Genomic DNA, 18,179 nt, shown 5'->3' on the forward strand with positions numbered 1-18,179 from the left:
TGAAACAAAGTTACTTATTGATTAGTTGATGAAAATATTGTGACCAGAGCCTCACAGGAACCTAACCCTGTATTTCCGTAGGGGAGGTGATTCAGCACTTGCTGATTCAGTGTTTGTGGTGACTTTACAGAGCACAACTACCAGTAGTAATGAGAATTGACTATATGCTGTTATCATATTTGTATAATATATAGTTTTGTACTGTCGACTGAAAAAAACGCACAACCTGAAAGTTGAGAAATATGTTTTATTTGGTGGATATACTGAGGGCTTAAGCCAGGGAGACAGCCTCTCAGATAGCTCTGAGGGACTGTTCTGGAGAGGTAAAGGAGGAGCCAGGATATATAAGAGTTTTGCAAAAAAACCCTAGGTAGTCAGAACATCAAAAGATTACTGCTAATTAAAAAAACCCAGACATCTCAAGTTAAAGAATTTAGCTCTTTGTTTGGGAAGATGCAGGAATCTGGGCTTATTGAAATTGTTCCTTTGCTATGTACCTTAACTATCTATGGTCAATCCTCTTTTTCTCTGTCTTGAATGCCCTCAGGGTGCACCATTGGGGGTGGCTGCAGAGACTGATGGCTTGATGGCTGGCAGCCTGCTTATCGCTGTTCTGAGTTCCCCTCAGGGTGCACCATTGGGGGTGGCTGCAGTGACTGTTGGATGCAACATCCTTTGTTTACTGATATGGCAGGCGACATTCTTCGTCCGTAATATATTACATATATACACACATAATACATGCACATGTATAGTCCATGTTCAGATTTTCCCATTTCAGTAATTTTGTCACTGCCATGCCTCCTTCAATCCAGCCCCCAATCCAGCACCACATATTTCATTTATTTGTCATATTTCCTTTGTCTCCTTTAGGACAGTTCATTCAACCTTTTGGTCTTTCATGACATTGATATGTTGTTTTATTGTTATATTGACATATCAGTCAAGTTATTTTATAGAATGTCCCTCCATTTGGATTTGTCTGATTGTTTCTTCATGAGTAGATTAACATTAAACATTTTTGCTAGTAATTCTCCATGGGTGATGTTGTAGTACATGATATTAATTTGTCCCCTAATTGGTGATGTTAAGTTTGATCTTTCCATTGTGTAGGTACATTTACCCTTTGTGATTATAAGCTACTGGGGAGTAGTGTGTTGGGACTGTGTGAATATTCTCTTTCATAGCAATCTTTCACATGGTGGTTTCAGTATTCATTGATTCTTGCCTTAATCAGTTGTTATAATGTGGTTATAAATAGTGATTTTTAATTCTGTCATTCCTTCTACATTTATTAATTGACATTATTCTGTGAATAAAGAGCATTTCCTTTGTCTTTCCCACCTTTTTGAAAAAATTACTGTGGGATTGTAGATTTTTATTTTTATTCAATAAATTATAGTCTATCACTGATATTCTTATTGATGCTCGAATTGCCCGTTTGTTCAGTAAGACATTTTTTGTTGTTCTTTTATTTATTTATTTATTTAAAAATTTTTATTGGAGTATAGTTGCTTTACAGTGTTGTGTTAGTTTTGTTCAGTAAGACATTTAAAGTGAACTAAAGCAACTTTGTGTCTGTGTTTTGATATATTCCCTTATTTTGAGCACATTTTTTTAAAAAAAGCACACCAGATATTCCCATTGCATTAAATTCCCATTGTATATAATACATTGTGGGGATGTACCATAATTTATTCAGCCAGTCTCCTGTGTTTTGCTATTATAAATAACTCAGTAAATGACTTGGTACTTTTTTTTTTTTTTATTATTGGAGGTGTATCTTCAGCATAAATTCTTAGAAATAGACTTGTCTGTTCAAAGGGTTAATGCATATGTGGTTTTGTGAGGTGCTGCTAAATTCCTCTCCATTGGTCTTGTACCATTTAGCAGTCCCACCAGAATTGTTTAAAGAGCCTGGTGTCCCCCTCCCCCCCCCCCCCCCATGCTCACTTATACAGTATGTTGTCAAGCTTTTGAATTTTTGCCAATCTGAAAAGTGGGAATTAGTAATCTCAATGTAGTTTCAATTTGCATTTCCTTTATGAATAAACTTAGATGCTTTTTCACATTTTTAAGGGCCATTTGTATATCTTTGGATTATCTCTTAAGATCTTTTGCCCATTTTTTAAAAAATCAGGTTTTGTTGGGGTTTTTTTCCCCCTCTCAATTTTTAAACACTGTTGGGGGATTTGGTCTTTTACCTGCAGTGTATGTTACAAATATTAAAATGTTTATTTTAAACTGTATTTCTGTCACAGCAATTCTGGTCTTTTAAATTATTAAGGAGTTAGATGTAGGAAGTTCTGCTGTATCCTCATCTGTACCATTTCATTACTTTATGATTCATTTAAATTCAGTTTATTTTTATTTCTTCATCCTGAAAGGGAATAACTTAATAATCATCTAGTAAACAGTTTCAAAAGTCAATCAAGATAGTCTTTTTATATTTACTGAGGGTTTATGAATGAGTCAGATACACCAAGTAGGTGGAAATATGTATATTTAATTTTCAAGGCACTGTTGTTGAACCCAAGTTTGTGTGTCTGATGCACAATGAGGCCAAACAAACCTAAATGTCAGAGTTTGGAGCAGAGAAAGGTTTATTGCAAGGGCCATGCAAGGAGAACAGGTGACTCCTGCTCAAAAGACCCAAACTGCCCATGGGTTTCAGGGAAGAAATTTTTATAGGCAGAATTTCAGGGGGAGGGCTGCTGGGTGTGTAACCCTCCTCTGGTTGGCTGGTGGTGAGGTAACAGGGTGGTGTTCTAGGAATCTCCAGTCAGTCTGGGGTCCACATGCTTGTGCCCAGCCTGAAGTTACCATCCTCTACCTGGGCTGGGGAGGGTACTTAGTTCCTATAGAAGAACTCAAAGATATGTATCAAATTGTTATGCACAATCCCTTCTCCTTCCTGCAGAGAACCAGGACCAGTTCCCTTTGCTGTTTCTGCATTTTCTCAGTCTCCTAATTAGTAACTGTTTAATCTGCCCTTTGGAACTCAGGGAAGGTCTAGGATGCTAAAAGCCTTCTTCCTACAAACAAGAAACAGGGGACATTGAAAGGCTTTTATGCCTGGGACGGCCCCACAGGGTCCTGCTTGGTTTCAGTGCCCCGTTTTCTTTGATTCTCCTCAGTCATGAGAGGAACAGGTGTCGGACGAGACAGGGAATAAAATTTGGATAGACAGGTTAATCATAAACTCTGCAGAGGAACTCAGTTTTAGGGGGACTCAGTTTCAGCACTATTCCTGTTGATACTTAATCTTCTTTACATCTCAGAGGGAAATAAAATATGTGAGATTCTGATTTCTTTTTTTTCTAATTATAATAGTTTGGAATCAAATGATATTTTTTCATTTGAGATGAGAATGTTAGTGAGAATTTATTCCTGGCTGTGATTATATTGAATTTGAATGTTTCTTTTTAGGAACTAATAAATTACTAAGAACTACTTCCTCTCTGTGTTTTAGGTTTTGACAACAATTCGTTCAGGGCACCGAGCAAATATATTTAGTGCAAAGTTCTTACCATGCACAAATGATAAGCAGATTGTATCCTGCTCTGGAGATGGAGTAATATTTTATACCAATGTTGAGCAAGATGCAGAAACCAACAGACAATGCCAATTTACGTGCCATTATGGAACTACCTATGAGGTACAGTATTACTGTGATTTATCTATATGACATATGTGTGTTTGTTTTGTATAAGTGTGTGTGTATGTGTAGATAGATATGTGTATGTACATATGTGTAGATTTGTGTGTATGTACACATTCATGCATAAATAGGTAAAGATATTATTGACAATATCTAGATTTCAGTATTTGAGAAAATGTATCTTGATAGGCTTGTGAATAAAGTTAAAGAATAAGATGTGAGTAATAGTAATGGGGTTTGTAATTCCTTGAGCAACTATACTCTAAGCAAACAGGTATCAGCCTTTATAGATGCGTCTTTATTGTGCTATAGGGCTCTATACTAGGCTTTAACTTCGTAACCACTTTCTCACTGTTTTGCATAAAGTCATTACCGGCATGCTTATCAAATGTTCACGTCAGAAGGGACGCTAGTACACTAGACAAAAGAATCCGATTCCTAAAGGATATTAATAAGCTCAAGCCCTAAACTGAATTAAATGAGGTGAAATGAATCTGAGACTCAATTATACTGCTTTGGTTCAGAAAAATTGCTTACTCTTCAGAATGCTCTTTTGTAATTTTGTCATTTCATTTCTTTGTATCAGGTGGTTCATTGTTTTCCCATATTGTTTTAACCTGGTATATCTTTTTCCATTACTTGAATTTCAGTTCTTCTGTACCCTTATTTTATGATGTGTACTTATAAAAATAGTATTCTGTAGCTGGGTTTTTTTTTCTTATCCATTTCTCACAAATTTGGCTTTTAACTGGAGATTTCAGTCAATTTATGTTTATTGTGAGTGCTGATGTATTTGGATCTATTTATATATCTTATTATAAGTTTTCTATTTGAAAAAATTTCCCCCTATTAATTTCCCCCTCCTCTTTTTCCTTCATTTTGAATTGCTTGAAGGTTTTGCATTTGGCCCATTTTGTTTCCGCTATTTGCAAGGAAGATAGACATTCATGTTTTACAAGAGTAATTAACAAAGTATAAAGTCAGTAAATAACTTTGCCCTTCTCCTGAATGTGCACCTTAGCACATTATAATCTCTTCATCCCTTGTCTAATTTTATATAGATATAAGTTTTATATTGTTCAGAATGTAGTTATATTCTGTTTCTCCCCTCATGAATTAAAATATTATCATTGTTTTATTAGTTAGTGTTTGTTTAGGTTGACCGACATATTTACCAATACCTTTGGATCTTCTGTTACAGATTTTCTATGTGGGGTCATTTTGTACCTGGTAAAGTACAGTCTTTACCAGTTCGTTTAGGTGAGAGTTTGTTGATCTAAAACAATTTTAGTTTCCTATTTTCCTTTTCTTTCTTTCATTCACTTCTTCCCTTTTCATCTTTTCCAGAAAATATCTTTTTGATGTCAGTTCTTCACAGGTAGTTTTAATAGATACACACTTCTAGTTTGACAGTTATTTTGTTTCAGGTGATATTCCACTATATTCTGCCCTTACTTTTGAAATTGAGAAATCAGTCTAATTGTGGTTCCTTTGTAGTTAACTTATCTCTCTTCCTTGACTGCAGGTAATTCTGTTTTTCTTCACTGTTTTTTTTTTCTTCTTAATTAATGTCACAACAGTGTATCAAGGTATGGATTTCCTTTTTATTTTTCATACTTGGAATTTATTTATGTTCTTGATCTTAGAAACTGGAATCTTGAAAAATGAGGGAAATTTGTAGTTAGTAAGTCTTTGGTTATTCTCTACCATTCTCTGTGTTTTTTTTTTTGTCCTTTACCTTTTATTTTTTTATTTTTTAATTAATTAATTAATTAATTAATTTCACACACACACTGTATTTTATTTTTACAAGAGATAAATAAAATGACACCAAGCATTGTAAATGGATGACCACAACAAAAGCAATGATTGCAATTACCAAACACGAAATACACTCATACTATGTCATAATATTGACATTGAGTCCAGTAATCCTCTACTGTAACAGCGCCTTTACTTTGCAGTGAAAATTGATTTGTATATTTTTTGCCTCTGAGTCCTTGTGGGGTTTTTTTTTTTTCAAATAGAAAGTCACAAAAATTATAATCATCCTCATTAGTTCACTCAGTCCCTTGTAATTAATTTTTTTAATCTTGATCTTTTGTTAGTACTTTTATGAATTCATCAGTTTTCCATTAGAGTTCTGAAAATGCTTATTCATTCAGTTCAGCACTATAGTCAGTTACCAGAAACCTGTACTTGTCAGAGTCTTTTCCACGAATTCCTTGAAGATAAAAACCCTTTTATAGGAACATTTTTGCATAAGCATCAGAGTACACCCAGAACTGTCTGTAAATGACAAAAGACTTAAAAATGACCATGGTTAAAGATTTGATGAAAGTTCATAATAATGCAATTGACAAGGAAATTTAGTTATTTCTGAGATATACATTTTAAAGTAATAACTAGAATTATGACTTATAACATTATATCAGAACATATAAGATTTTTAGAAATTTCATGTAATGTCTGAAACATTTATATTAACATATTTCCATACAAATAACCCAAAGAAAGTTTAGTATTACTTGTTTTTTGTTTGTTTGTTTGTTTATACTGCAGGTTCTCATTAGTCATCAATTTTATACACATCAGTGTATACATGTCAATACCAATCACCCAATTCAGCAAACCACCATCCCCACCCCACTGCGGTTTTCCCCCCTTGGTGTCCATATGTTTGTTCTCTACATCTGTGTCTCAACTTCTGCCCTGCTAACCGGGTCATCTGTACCATTTTTCTAGGTTCTACATACATGCGTTAATATACGATATTTGTTTTTCTCTTTCTGACTTACTTCACTGTGTATGACAGTCTCTAGATCCATCCACGTCTCAACAAATGACTCAATTTCGTTCCTTTTTATGGCTGAGTAATATTCCATTGTATATATGTACCACATCTTCTTTATCCATTCGTCTGTCGATGGGCATTTAGGTTGCTTCCATGACCTGGCTATTGTAAATAGTGCTGCAATGAATATTGGGGTGCATGTGTCTTTTTTTTTTTTATAAATTTATTTATTTATTTATTTTTGGCTGTGTTGGGTCTTCGTTTCTGTGCGCAGGCTTTCTCTAGTTGCGGTGAGCGGGGGCTACTCTTCATCGCGGTGTGCGGGCTTCTCATTGTCGTGGCTTCTCTTGTTGTGGAGCACAGGCTCTACATGCGCAGGCTCAGTAGTTGTGGCTCATGGGCTTACTTGCTCCGCGGCATGTGGGATCTTCCCAGACCAGGGATCGAACCCGTGTCCTCTGCATTGGCAGGCAGATTCTTAACCACTGCGCCACCAGGGAAGCCCCCCATGTGTCTTTCTGAATTATGGTTTTCTCTGGATATATACCCAGTAGTGGGATTGCTGGATCATATGGTAATTCTATTTTTAGTTTTTTAAGGAACCTCCATACTGTTCTCCGTAATGGCTGTATCAATTTACATTCCCACCAACAGTGCAAGAGGGTTCCCTTTTCTCCACACCCTCTCCAGTATTTGTTGTTTGTAGATTTTCTGATGATGCCCATTCTAACTGGTGTGAGGTGATATCTCATTGTAGTTTTGATTTGCATTTCTCTAATAATTAGTGATGTTGAGCAGCTTTTCATGTGCTTCTTGGCCATCTGTATGTCTTCTTTGGAGAAATGTCTATTTCGGTCTTCTGCCCATTTTCGGATTGGGTTGTTTGTTTCTTTAATATTAAGCTGCATGAGCTGTTTATATATTTTAGAGGTTAATCCTTTGTCCATTGATTCGTTTGCAAATATTTTCTCCCATTCTGAGGGTAGTCTTTTCATCTTGTTTATGGTTTCCTTTGCTGTGCAAAAGCTTTGAAGTTTCATTAGGTCCCATTTGTTTATTTTTGTTTTTATTTCCATTACTCTAGGAGGTGGATCAAAAAAGATCTTGCTGTGATTTATGTCAAAGAGTGTTCTTCCGATGTTTTCCTCTAAGTTTTATAGTGTCCGGTCTTAATTTAGGTCTCAAATCCATTTTGAGTTTATTTTTGTGTTTGGTGTTAGGGAGTGTTCTAATTTCATTCTTTTACATGTAGCTGTCCAGTTTTCCCAGCACCACTTATTGAAGAGACTGTCTTTTCTCCATTGTATATCCTTGCCTCCTTTGTCATGGATTAGTTGACCATAGGTGCGTGGGTTTATCTCTGGGCTTTCTATCTTGTTCCATTGATCTATGTTTCTGTTTATGTGCCAGTACCATATTGTCTTGATTACTGTAGCTTTGTAGTATAGTCTGAAGTCAGGGAGTCTGATTCCTCCAGCTCCGTTTTTTTCCCTCAAGACTGCTTTGGCTATTCGGGGTCTTTTGTGTCTCCATACAAATTTTAAGATGATTTGTTCTAGTTCCGTAAAAAATGCCATTGGTAATAAGATAGGGATTGCATTGAATCTGTAGATTGCTTTGGGTAGTATAGTCATTTTCACAATATTGATTCTTCCAATCCAAGAACATGGTATATCTCTCCATCTGTTGGTATCATCTTTAATTTCTTTCATCAGTGTCATATAGTTTTCTGCATACAGGTCTTTTATCTCCCTAGGTAGGTTTATTCCTAGGTATTTTATTCTTTTTGTTGCAATGGTAAATGGGAGTGTTTCCATAATTTCTCTTTCAGATTTTCCATCATTATTGTATAGGAATGCAAGAGATTACTGTGCATTAATTTTGTATCCTGAATTTTACCAAATTCATTGATTAGCTGTAGTAGTTTTCTGGTGGCATGTTTAGGATTCTCTATGTATAGTATCATGTCATCTGCAAACAGTGACAGTTTTACTTCTTCTTTTCCAATTTGTATTCCTTTTATTTCTTTTTGTTCTCTGATTGCCGTGGCTAGGACTTCCAAAACTATGTTGAGTAATAGTGGTGAGAGTGGACATCCTTGTCTCATTCCTGATCTTAGAGTAAATGCTTTCAGTTTTTCACCATTGAGAATGATGTTTGCTGTGGGTTCGTCATATATGGCCTTTATTACATTGAGGTAGGTTCCCTCTGTGCCCACTTTCTGGAGAGTTTATCATAAATGGGTGTTGAATTTTGTCAAAAGCTTTTTCTGCATCTATTGAGATGACATATGGTTTTTATTCTTCAAGTTGCTAATATGGTGTATCACATTGATTGATTTGCGTATATTGAAGAATCCTTGCATCTCTGGGATAATCCCACTTGATCATGGTGTATGATCCTTTTGTGTTGTTGGATTCTGTTTGCTAGTATTTTGTTGAGGATTTTTGCATCTATATTCATCAGTGATATTGGCCTGTAGTTTTCTTTCTTTGTGACATCTTTGTCTGGTTTTGGTATCAGGGTGATGGTGGCCTCATAGAATGAGTTTGTGAGTGTTCCTTCCTCTGCAATTTTTGGAAGAGTTTGAGAAGGATGGGTGTTGGCTCTTCTCTAAATGTTTGATAGAATTCACCTGTGAAGCCATCTGGTCCTGGACTTTTGTTTGTTGGAAGATTTTTAATCACAGTTTCAATTTCATTACTTGTGATTGGTCTATTCATATTTTCTGTTTCTTCCTGGTTCAGTCTTGGAAGGTTATACCTTTCTAAGAATTTGTCCATTTCTTCCAGGTTGTCCATTTTATTGGCATAGAGTTGCTTGTAGTAGTCTCTTAGGATGCTTTGTATTTCTGTGGTGTCTGTTGTACCTTCTCCTTTTTCATTTCTTTTTTTTTTTTCCCCTTTTTCATTTCTAATTTTATTGATTTGAGTCCTCTCCCTCTTTTTCTTGATGAGTCTGGCTAATGGTTTATCAATTTTGTTTATCTTCTCAAAGAACCAGCTTTTAGTTGTATTGATCTTTTCTATTGTTTTCTTTGTTTGTATTTCATTTATTTCTGCTCTGACCTTTATGATTTCTTTCCTTCTGCTAACTTTGGGTTTTGTTTGTTCTTCTTTCTCTAGTTCCTTTAGGTGTAAGGTTAGATTGTTTATTTGAGATTTTTCTTGTTTCTTCAGGTAGGCTTGTATAGCTATAAACTTCCCTCTTAGAACTGCTTTTGCTGCATCCTGTAGGTTTTGGATCGTCGTGTTTTCATTGTCATTTGTCTCTAGGTATTTTTTGATTTCCTCTTTGATTTCTTCAGTGATCTCTTGGTTATTTAGTAATGTATTGTTTAGCCTCCATGTGTTTGTGTTTTTTACGTGTTTTTCCCTGTATTTCATTTCTAATCTCATAGCGTTGTGGTCAGAAGAGATTCTTGATATGATTTCAATTTTCTTAAATTTACTGAGGCTTGATTTGTGACCCAAGATGTGATCTATCCTGGAGAATGTTCCGTGCGCACTTGAGAAGAACGTGTAATCTGCTGTTTTTGGATGGAATGTCTTATAAATATCAGTTAAATCTATCTGGTCTGTTGTGTCATTGAAAGCTTCTGTTTCCTTATTTATTTTCATTTTGGATGATCTGTCCAGTGGTGTGATTGAGGTGTTAACGTCCCCTACTCTTACTGTGTTACTGTCGATTTCTTCTTTTATAGCTGTTAGCAGTTGCCTTATGTATTGAGATGCTCCTTTGTTGGATGTATATATATTTATAATTGTTATATCTTCTTCTTGGATTGATCCCTTGATCATTATGTAGTGTCCTTCCTTGTCTCTTGTAACATTCTTTATTTTAAAGTCTATTTTATCTGATAGGAGTATAGCTACTCCAGGTTTTTTTGATTTCCATTTGCATGGAATATCTTTTTCCATCCCCTCACTTTCACTCTGTATGTGTCCTTAGGTCTGAACTGGTCTCTTGTAGACAGCATATTTATGGGTCTTGTTTTTGTATCCATTCAGCAAGCCTGTGTCTTTTGGTTGGAGCATTTAATCCATTCACGTTTAAGGTAATTATCAATATGTATGTTCCTTTGTCCATTTTCTTAATTGTTTTGGGTTTATTTTTGTAGGTCCTTTTCTTCTTTAATTGTTTTGGGTTTATTTTTGTAGGTCCTTTTCTTCTCTTGTGTTTCCCACTTAGGGAAGTTCATTTAGCATTTGTTGTAGAGCTGGTTTGGTTGTGCTGAATTCTCTTAGCTTTTGCTTGTCTGTAAAGCTTTTTATTTCTCCATCGAATCTGAATGAGAACCTTGCCGGGCAGAGTAATCTTGGTTGTAGGTCCTTCCCTTTCAACACTTTAAGTATATCATGCCACTCCCTTCTGGCTTGTAGAGTTTCTGCTGAGAAATCAGCTGTTAACCTTATGGGAGTTCCCTTGTATGTTTTTTGTCGTTTTTCCCTTGCTGCTTTCAGTAATTATTCTTTGTCTTTCATTTTTGCCAGTTTGATTACTATGTGTCTCCGCGTGTTTCTCCTTGGGTTTATCCTGCCTGGGACTCTCTGCGCTTCCTGGACTTGGGTGGCTATTTCCTTTCCCATGTTAGGGAAGTTTTCGACTATAATCTCTTCAAATATTTTCTCGGGTCCTTTCTCTCTTTCTTCTCCTTCTGGGACCCCTATAATGCGAATGTTGTTGTGTTTAATGTTGTCCCAGAGGTCTCTTAGGCTGTCTTTGTTTCTTTTCATTGTTTTTTCTTTATTCTGTTCTGCAGCAGTGAATTCCACCATTCTGTCTTCCAGGTCACTTATCCGTTCTTCTGCCTCAGTTATTCTGCTATTGATTCCTTCTAGTGTAGTTTTCATTTCAGTTATTGTATTGTTCATCTCTGTTTGTTTGTTCTTTAATTCTTCTAGGTCTTTGTTAAACATTTCTTGCATCTTCTCGATCTTTGCCTCCATTCTTTTTCCGAGGTCCTGGATCATCTTCACTATCATTATTCTGAATTCTTTTTCTGGAAGGTTGCCTATCTCCACTTCATTTAGTTGTTTTTCTGGGGTTTTATCTTGTTCTTTCATCTGGTACATAGCCCTCTGCCGTTTCATCTTGTCTGTCTTTCTGTGAATGTGGTTTTTGTTCCACAGGTTGCAGGATTGTAGTTCTTCTTGCTTCTGCTGTCTGCCCTCTGGTCGATGAGGCTCTCTAAGAGGCTTGTGTAAATTTCCTGATGGGAGGGACTGGTGGTGGGTAGAGCTGACTGTTGCTCTGGTGGGCAGAGCTCAGTTAAACTTTAAACCACTTGACTGCTGATGGGTGGGGCTGGGTTCCCTCCCTGTTGGTTGTTTGGCCTGAGGCAACCCAACACTGCAGCCTACCTGGGGCTCTTTTGTGGGGCTAATGGCAGACTCTGGGAGGGCTCATGCCAAGGAGTACTTCCCAGAACTTCTGCTGCCCGTGTGTCGTTGTCCCCACGGTGAGCCACAGCGCCCCCCCCCCCCCCGCCTCTGCAGGAGACCCTCCAACAGTAGCAGGGAGGTCTGGTTCAGTCTCCCCTGGGGTCACTGCTCCTTCCCCTGGGTCCCGGATGCGCACACTACTTCGTGTGTGCCCTCCAAGAGTGGAGTCTCTGTTTCCCCCAGTCCTGTTGAAGTCCTGCAATCAATTCCCACTAGGCTTCAAAGTCTGATTCTCTAGGAATTCCTCCTCCCGTTGCCAGACCCACAGGTTGGGAAACGTGGCGTGGGGCTCAGAACCTTTACCCAGTGGGTGAACTTCTGTGGTATAAGTGTTCTCCTGTCTGTGAGTCACCCACCCACCAGTTATGGGATTTGATTTTACTGTGATTGCACCCCTCCTACCGTCTCATTATGGCTTCTCCTTTGTCTTTGTATGTGGGGTATCTTTTTTGGTGAGTTCCAGTGTCTTCCTGTCGATTATTGTCCAGCAGGTAGCTGTGATTCTGGTGTTCTCGCAAGAGGGAGTGAGAGCACGTCCTTCTACTCCGCCATCGTGGTTCCTCCACCTGAAGTTGTACTTCCTTTACCTTTTAATTCAGCTAGATTGAGGTTCTTCCCCTTGCGTTAGCGTTGTCTGAGGAACTCTATCTGAAAGCCGATTTCTTAGGAAGCAAATATTTTAATATTTGTTTTGTGCCAGGTATCTCAGGCAGATCTCCTAGCCTTCTCTCTATATTTTTTTATTCTGGAATTCTGATGAGATACATGTTAAGACCTTCTTATTCTATCTACCATTAAACTTGTTTTTTTCCATTGATGTATAAAACATGTAGGTAAAGTACATAAACACTAAGCATATAGCTCAGTAAATTATCACAAAGTGAATATGTACATGTAACAACCACAAAGATCAAGAAATATAAGGCATTGGGACTTCCCTGGTGGCGCAGTGGATAAGACTCTGCGCTCCCAATGCAGGGGGCCTGGATTCAGTCCCTGGTCCGGAAGTAGATCTCATATGCATGCTGCAACTAAGAGTTCACATGCCACAACTAAGGAGCCCACATGCCACAACTAAAGAGGCTACCTACTGCAACTAAGGAGCCCTGGAGCCGCAACCAAGGAGCCCGCCTACTGCAACTAAGATCCGGTGCAACCAATAAGTAAATAAATAAATATTTAAAAAAAGAAAAAGAAATATAAGGCATTAAGTTTCCCAGAAGCCCCTTTATCCTGACTTCCAACACCGGATTTTTCTAACCACCTTAGTTTTTCTGTTTTTGAACATTTTATAAATGAAGGCACATTAAATGGTCTTCTGTTTGTTTTTGTTTTTGAATTTGATGTCTTTTGCTGAACAAAATCTTATCTTACATTTGTGAAATTCATCCATGTTGGGTACAAGTCTAATGTGTCCATTTTCATTGCTTTTTAGTATTCCATCGTGTGAGTAAACCACAGCTGATTGATCTGTTCTGCTGTTGATGAAAATTTTAAATTTGATTTCCAGTTTGGAGAACATTCCTTTACATGACTTTCAGTATATTTATGTTTAGAAATAAACTTGTTCGGTGACAGGATACGTATTTGTTTATTTTAGAGATAGTGCCAGTTTTCCAAAGTGTAACAGCTTTCGTGCCCACCAATGGCATATAGGAATTCCTATTGCCCCTCATCTTTGCCAACAATTGGTATTGTTAATCTCTAATTTTGACAGGTTCTTTTGGTTTAAAATGCCTTTTTCTGTTGATACTTCTGAGGTTTAGCATCTCTTCATATGTTTATTGGTTATTTGGATATACTGTCTTGTCAAGTGCCTATTCAGATTTCTTTCCTAATCTTTCTATTGGGTTGTCCATTTTATTTCATTATTATTGTTGATTTATAGGAATTTCTTGTATCTTCTGCATATGAAGCTATCTCTTCCACTCTGTGGTTGTATTTTCACCCTCCTGATGGTGTCTTTGGATGAACAGAAGTTCTCAGTGTTGTCTAATGTATTGGTCTTTTCCTTTATTGTTAGTGCTTTCTGCATCCTGCTCAAAAAATCTTTTCTTCATCCGCATAGCACAGGGAGATCAGCTCGGTTCTTTGTGACCACCTAGAGGGGTGGGATAGGGAGGGTGGGAAGGAGGGAGATGCAAGGGAGGAGATATGGGGAGATATGTATATGTATAACTGATTCACTTTGTTATAAAGCAGAAACTAACACACCATAAAACAATTATACTCTAATAAAGATGTAAAAAAAAATCTTATATGAAGGTTATGGAGGCATTCTTCTGTTTTCTCTTTTAGCAAGTTTATTGTTTTGTCTTTTCCATTTAGATCTTATAATTCACCTGGATTTGATATTTCTGATAATATGAAGTAGGAGTCTATTTTTTTTTCCCTTATGGATTTTTTTTGTATAAACATAATTTACTTCTTAGAAAATTAAATCAGAATTGCAAACAGCATACAAGCAAAAGAGGCAGCCTATATAAGGACATTTTAACAGTATATAACCTTTTGCCAAAGATGTTTTTTTGCTGAATACATATACACTGTGATTGGAATATAGTTTTTTGTTTACAACTAAAACTCTGCGTCCATTGAACAGTTTTCCTCTTCCCCCTTATCCCAGCATCTGGCAACTACCGTTCTACTTTCTGTTTCTAAGAGTTTGATTAGTTTAGATACCTCACAGAAGTAGAATCCTGCAGAAATTGTCATTTTGTGACTGGCTTATTTTAGTTAGCACAGTGTCCTCAAGGTTCATCTGCATTGTAGCATATGACAGGATTTCCTTCTTTGTTAAGGCTTAATAGTATTCCACTGTATGTATATACCATATTTTCTTTACCTGTTTACCCATCAATGATCATTTGGGATGCTTCCACCTCTTAGCTGTTGTGAATAATGCTGTTATTAACACAGGAGTGTACAAACATCTCTTCAAGGTTCTGTTTTCAATTCTTTTAGATACATATACACAGAAGTGGGATTGCTGGATCATATGATTATTCTATTTTTAGTTTTCGAGGAACTTCCATACTTTTTTCCATAGCAGCTGTACCATTTTCCATTCCCAATAAAAGTGCACAGAGGTTGCAATTTCTCCACATCCTTGTCAACACTTGTTATTTTCTGTTTTTTAAAAAATAGTGGCCATTCTAACGTGTGAGGAGATAGCTAAATGAGGTTTTTATTTGCTTCCTTAATAATTAGTGATGTTGAGTTAGCTCTTTTTGTGTATGTTGGTCATTTGTATATCTTTGGAAAAATCTCTATTCAAGTACTTTGCCCATTTTTTAATTGGATTGCTTTGTTGTTGAAGGGGTTCTATATATATATACACACACACACACACATATATATACACACACACATATATATATGTTATTTATGTAGCCGTGTCTGGGTCTGGTCTTAGTTGCAACATGTGGGATCTTTCATTGGGCACGAAGGTTCCTCATTGTGGTGCATGGGCTTTTCTCTGATTGTGGTGCGTGGGCTCCAGAGAGCACAGGGTCACTAGTTGCAGCACACGGGCTCTCTAGTTGTGGCGTGCGGGCTCCAGAGTGTGTGCGCTTATTAGTTTCGGCGTGTGGGCTTAGTTACCCCGTGGCATGTGGGATCTTAGTTCCCTGACCAGAGATCGAACCCGCGTCCCCTGCATTGCAAGATGGATTCTTAACCACTGGACCACCAGGGAAGTCCCTCTTTATATATTTTGGCTATTAATCCCTTATAACATGCAGTGTGCATTTTCTCCCAATCTGTTGATTCTCTTTTCACTCTGATGATTGTTTCCTTTGCTGTGTAGAAGTTTTTAAGTTTGATATTATCTATTTTCACTTTTGTTGCCTGAGCTTTTGGTGTCATATCCAAGAAATCATTGCCAAATCTAAAGTCATGAAGTGTTTCCCCAGGGTTGTTTTTCTAGAAGTTTTATAGTTTTAAGTATTATATTAAAATGTCTTTATTACATTTTAATTTTTGTATGTGGCATAAATAAGGGTCCAACTTCCTTCTTTTACATGTGAATATCCAGTTTTCCCAACACCATTTGTTGAAGGGACTATTCTTTCCCTATTGTGTAGCCTTGGCACCTTTCTCAAAGATCATTTGACCACATATGTGAGGGTTTATTTATTCCTGGGTTCTCTACTCTGTTCCATTGGTCTGTAGGTCTGTCATAATGTTTTAAATGTAGTAGCTTTGTAGTACACTTTGAAATCAGCAAGTGTGAGGCCTCCAGCTTTGTTTTGCTTTCTGAAGATTGTTTTGGCTGTTTTGTGTCCTTTGAGATTCCATATGAATTTTAGGGGTTTTTTTTTGATTCTGTAAAAATGTCCTTGGAATTTTGATAGAAATTGCATTAAACATAGGTCACATTGGATTATATGGATATTTTAACAATATTCAGTCTTCCAGTCCATGAACACAGAACGTCTTTCCATTTATTTGTATCTTCTATAATTTCTTTCAGCAGTGTTTTGTAGTTTTCAGTGTACAGATCTTTCACCTCCTTGAATAAGTTTATTCCCAAGTATTTTATTTTTTTGATGCTATTGTAAATGGGTTGTTTTCTTAATTTCATTTTCAGATTGTTCATTGTTACTGTATATAAACAGAGCTGATTTTTAAGTGTTGATTTTGTAACTGCAACTTTGCTATATTCATTTATTCTAATAGTTTTGTTGCAGAAACTTTAGAGTTTTCTATGTATAAGATCAGGTTTTTTTACTTCTTCCTTTCCAATTTTGATGCCTTTTATTTCTTTTTTCTTGCCTTGATGCTTGAACTTCTAATACTATATTGAATAGAAGTGACGAGAGTGGGTATCTTTGCCTTGTTCTTGATCTTAGAGGGAAAGCTTTTGGTTTTTCACCATTGAATATATTAGCTATGAGCTTCTCATATATGGCCTTTATTATGTTGAGGTAATTTCCTTCCATTCCTAGTTTGTTGAGTGTTTTTTATCATGAAAGTGTGTTGTATTTTGTCAAATGCTTTTTCTGTATTAGTTGAGATGATCATATGGTTTTTGTCCTTCATTTTGATAATGAGATGAATTACTTTGATTGATTTGTGTATGTTGAACCATCCTTGCATTTCAGAAGTAAATCTGACTTGGGCTATTAGTGTGTTATTGTTTTGGATTTTTTTTTTCTTTTTAGCATTTTGCTGAGGATTTTTATATCAGTATTCATCAGGAATACAGGTTTGTAGTCTTACTTTCTTTTAGTATCTTTGTCTGATTTTCATATCATGGTAAAGCTGTTTTCATAGAATAAGTTTGCAAGTGTTCCCTCCTCTTCAGTATTTTGGAAGAATTTGAGAGGATTGATGTAAATTTTTTAATGTAGCTGGTGTTGTCAAACCATCTGGTTCTGGGCTTTCCTTTCTTTGGATGTTTTTGGTTACTGATTCAGTCTCCTTACCGTAGTGTAGCTTTGTTCAGTTTATCTCTATCTATCTATCTATCTAATCTATTATTTAGTCTTGGTAAGTTGTATATTTCTAAAAATTTATTCATTTCTTCTAGGTCACTCCATCTGTTGTTGTATTCATAGTAGTCTCTTAGGATCCTTTTTATTTCTGTGGTATAAGTTGTAATGTCTCCTCTTTCATTTCTGATTTTTGCTGAGTCATTTTGCTTTTTTTCTTGTTAGTCCAGGTGAGGGTTTGTTGATTTTGATACTCTTTTGAGAAGAACTTAATTTCATTGATACTGTTTTCTATTTTTCATATCCTTTATATCTGCTCTAATCTTTATTATTTCCTTTGTCTGTTAACTTTAGCTTTAATTTGTTGTTCTTTTTTTAGTTCTTTGAGGTGTAAAGTTAGGTTGTTGATTTGAGATGTTTCTTCTTTTTTAATGTAGGTATTTATTACTATAAACTTCCCACTTAGTACTGTACCATTTACATTTTAAGTAGTTACTTATAGGGAACTACTCACTATTGCCATTAAAAAAATTTTTTCTGTGTGTCCTGCAAATATTTGGTCACTCTTTTCCTCTCTTGCTGCTTTCCGTTGTGTTTCATTGATTTTCTTTTTTCTTTCATAATGGCATGCTTTAATTCCTTTCTTGTTTTCTTTTGGCATCTTTTATAGGTTTTTTTCATTGTGTTTACCATGAGGATTACATAAAACATAGTTATAACAATCTATCTTGAACTGATAACAACTTAACTTAATCACATACAAAAATTCTATTCCTTTACATCCTTGCCCCACTTTGTTCAGTGTCACAAACTATGTCTTTTTATATTTTGTAGTCATTAACGTA

The 18,179-nt window shown here is 36.2% G+C and overlaps 1 protein-coding gene across 7 annotated transcripts in view; it reads left to right on the forward strand.

Moving 5' to 3' along the window:
- The window catches only part of DCAF6 (DDB1 and CUL4 associated factor 6), a 168,834-nt gene that overhangs the window by 47,923 nt on the left and 102,732 nt on the right, over window positions 1-18,179 (forward strand). For all 7 annotated transcript variants that reach the window (XM_007172465.3, XM_007172467.3, XM_007172468.3 and 4 more), the window contains exon 4: window positions 3,473-3,658. In XM_007172465.3, coding sequence (XP_007172527.1) covers window positions 3,473-3,658 — 186 coding nt within the window. The remainder of the gene's footprint in view (window positions 1-3,472; window positions 3,659-18,179) is intronic.

This window comes from Balaenoptera acutorostrata, chromosome 1 (genome assembly GCF_949987535.1).
Source record: "Balaenoptera acutorostrata chromosome 1, mBalAcu1.1, whole genome shotgun sequence".
NCBI classification, from domain to species: Eukaryota; Metazoa; Chordata; class Mammalia; order Artiodactyla; family Balaenopteridae; genus Balaenoptera; species Balaenoptera acutorostrata.